General features: G+C 49.2%; 1 protein-coding gene across 1 annotated transcript in view; it reads left to right on the forward strand.

Moving 5' to 3' along the window:
- The first annotated feature begins 379 nt into the window (after positions 1–379).
- vps16 (VPS16, CORVET/HOPS core subunit) overlaps positions 380–2,130 on the forward strand; it is an 11,933-nt gene continuing 10,182 nt past the window's right edge. Inside the window, exons 1-4 of the mRNA XM_015401401.1 lie at positions 380–589; positions 1,024–1,112; positions 1,573–1,664; positions 1,742–1,870. Of these exons, the coding sequence (XP_015256887.1) occupies positions 540–589; positions 1,024–1,112; positions 1,573–1,664; positions 1,742–1,870 (360 nt within the window). The 5' untranslated portion in view covers positions 380–539. The remainder of the gene's footprint in view (positions 590–1,023; positions 1,113–1,572; positions 1,665–1,741; positions 1,871–2,130) is intronic.

Raw genomic sequence — 2,130 nt, forward strand, 5'->3', positions numbered from 1 at the left:
TTATTATTATTATTCAGTATTTTAAAGGATTGCTCTTTGATAATGAGTAATATGATCTATAGAAGAAAATTTGTTGTAATGTGATTTACGAAAGAGTAAAGTTTTTTTTTTAATAAGTTTATATGAACTTTTATTTATCTTTTGTCATTAAGACTTTTTGTCAAATCGTAGTGAATGGAAAATCTTTTTCATTGACTTCTTTTTAATCATTATCTATGCATATAACATTTGCTCTTTAATCGGTTAATGTGTGTATATATGTATATATATATATATATATATATATATATATATATATATATATATATATATATATATTTATATTTATATGAGGCGCCTGCGCATTAGAGTCTGTGGCGCTAATGAGCACCGACTGCTGTTTACCAACCGAAGAAGAAGAAGAAACAGGAAGAGGAGGCGCGGCCCTCGCAGCATCAGCTGACTCCTCGGCTGTTATTATTCTAAGCTCCTGCGGTTCGGTTCGGTTCGGTTCGGGCATCCGAACCAGCAGACCCAATCCCTCCCTCCTCTTCCTCAGCATGGCCTTCATCACCGCTAACTGGAACCCGCTGGGAGACGCCTTCTACCGGTCAGTACCCGGAACCTGACACCGAACCTGGTTCTACTGAGTCAGAAACAGCGGCTGGGTCAGAACCAGGTTTTACAGGGTCAGAACCAGCGGCTGGGTCAGAACCAGCTGCTGGATCAGAACCAGCGGCTGGGTCAGAACCAGCGGCTGGGTCAGAACCAGGTTTTACTGGGTCAGAACCAGCGGCTGGGTCAGAACCAGCTGCTGGATCAGAACCAGCTGCTGGATCAGAACCAGCGGCTGGGTCAGAACCAGCAGCTGGATCAGAACCAGCGGCTGGGTCAGAACCAGCGGCTGGGTCAGAACCAGGTTCTACTGGGTCAGCACCAGCTGCTGGGTCAGAACCAGGTTCTACTGGGTCAGTACCAGCCGGTTCTGTTGATCAGAGTTCTGTTCTGGTAGCTGAAACGTTTGGATCTCTGTTCTCTTTCCAGGAAGACAGAACTTTATGAGATGTTCTGGAGCCTTCGGGACGGACTGGGAGACAGCCTGGTGGCTGCAGCGCCCTATGGAGGTCCAATCGGTGGGTTCTGCTCCGGGTTCAGGTTCTGCTCTGGGTTCTGGTTCTGCTCTGGGTTCAGGTTCTGCTCCGGGTTCTGGTTCTGCTCCGGGTTCCTGGTCCAGGAAACATTCAGTCACCATGGCAACAGCTGGTTCCCTCCTTTGTCTGGTCCTCAGAACCTCTGGATGATTTGGACCCGTGAGACATGTCCCAGTCTGAAGGGACAGGTACCGTCCATCAGAGACGGGAGCTTTGAACCAATCAGAACCATTAGAAGCCATCAGAACCATTAGAACCAATCAGAACCATTAGAAGCAATCAGAACCATTAGAAGCAATCAGAACCATTAGAAGCAATCAGAACCATTAGAACCAATCAGAACCTGCTGTGGATCTCAGAACTAAATAGAAGCAGAAGCCGTTACCATGGCGATGCAGCCTAACACTCTGTGTTCTGCTTCCTGGTTCTGTTGGTGTCTCAGCTCTCCTCAGAGAACCTCTCAGACGTTCCACCAGTTCCCGTCCCCAGTTGGACATCTACTCGGCCTCAGGAGTGTCCATCACCAGCTTCCCTGTGAGTAACCTTGTCCTTCTGCCAGCAGCCAATCACAGCCCTGTCCTCTGATGACATCATCTGTCTCTCTCTCGCAGTGGAAGAGCGGTCCGGTGGTCCACCTGGGTTGGTCCGTCAATGACGAGCTCCTATGTGTTCAGGAGGACGGGACAGTCCTGATCTACGACCTGTTTGGGACATTCAAGAGACACTTCAGCATGGGACAGGTGGGTCCATTTAGGACAGGTGGGTCCATTTAGGAAAGGACAGGTGGGCCCATTTAGGACAGGTGGGTCCATTTAGGACAGGTGGGTCCATTTAGGACGGGACAGGTGGGTCCATTTAGGACAGGTGGGTCCATTTAGGACGGGACAGGGGGGTCCATTAAGGACAGGTGGGTCCATTTAGGACAGGTGGGTCCATTTAGGACGGGACAGGGGGGTCCATTAAGGACAGGTGGGTCCATTTAGGACGGGACAGGGGGGAC

Source organism: Cyprinodon variegatus, unplaced genomic scaffold, assembly GCF_000732505.1.
Source record: "Cyprinodon variegatus isolate N-32 unplaced genomic scaffold, C_variegatus-1.0 Scaffold1216, whole genome shotgun sequence".
Lineage (NCBI taxonomy): Eukaryota > Metazoa > Chordata > Actinopteri > Cyprinodontiformes > Cyprinodontidae > Cyprinodon > Cyprinodon variegatus.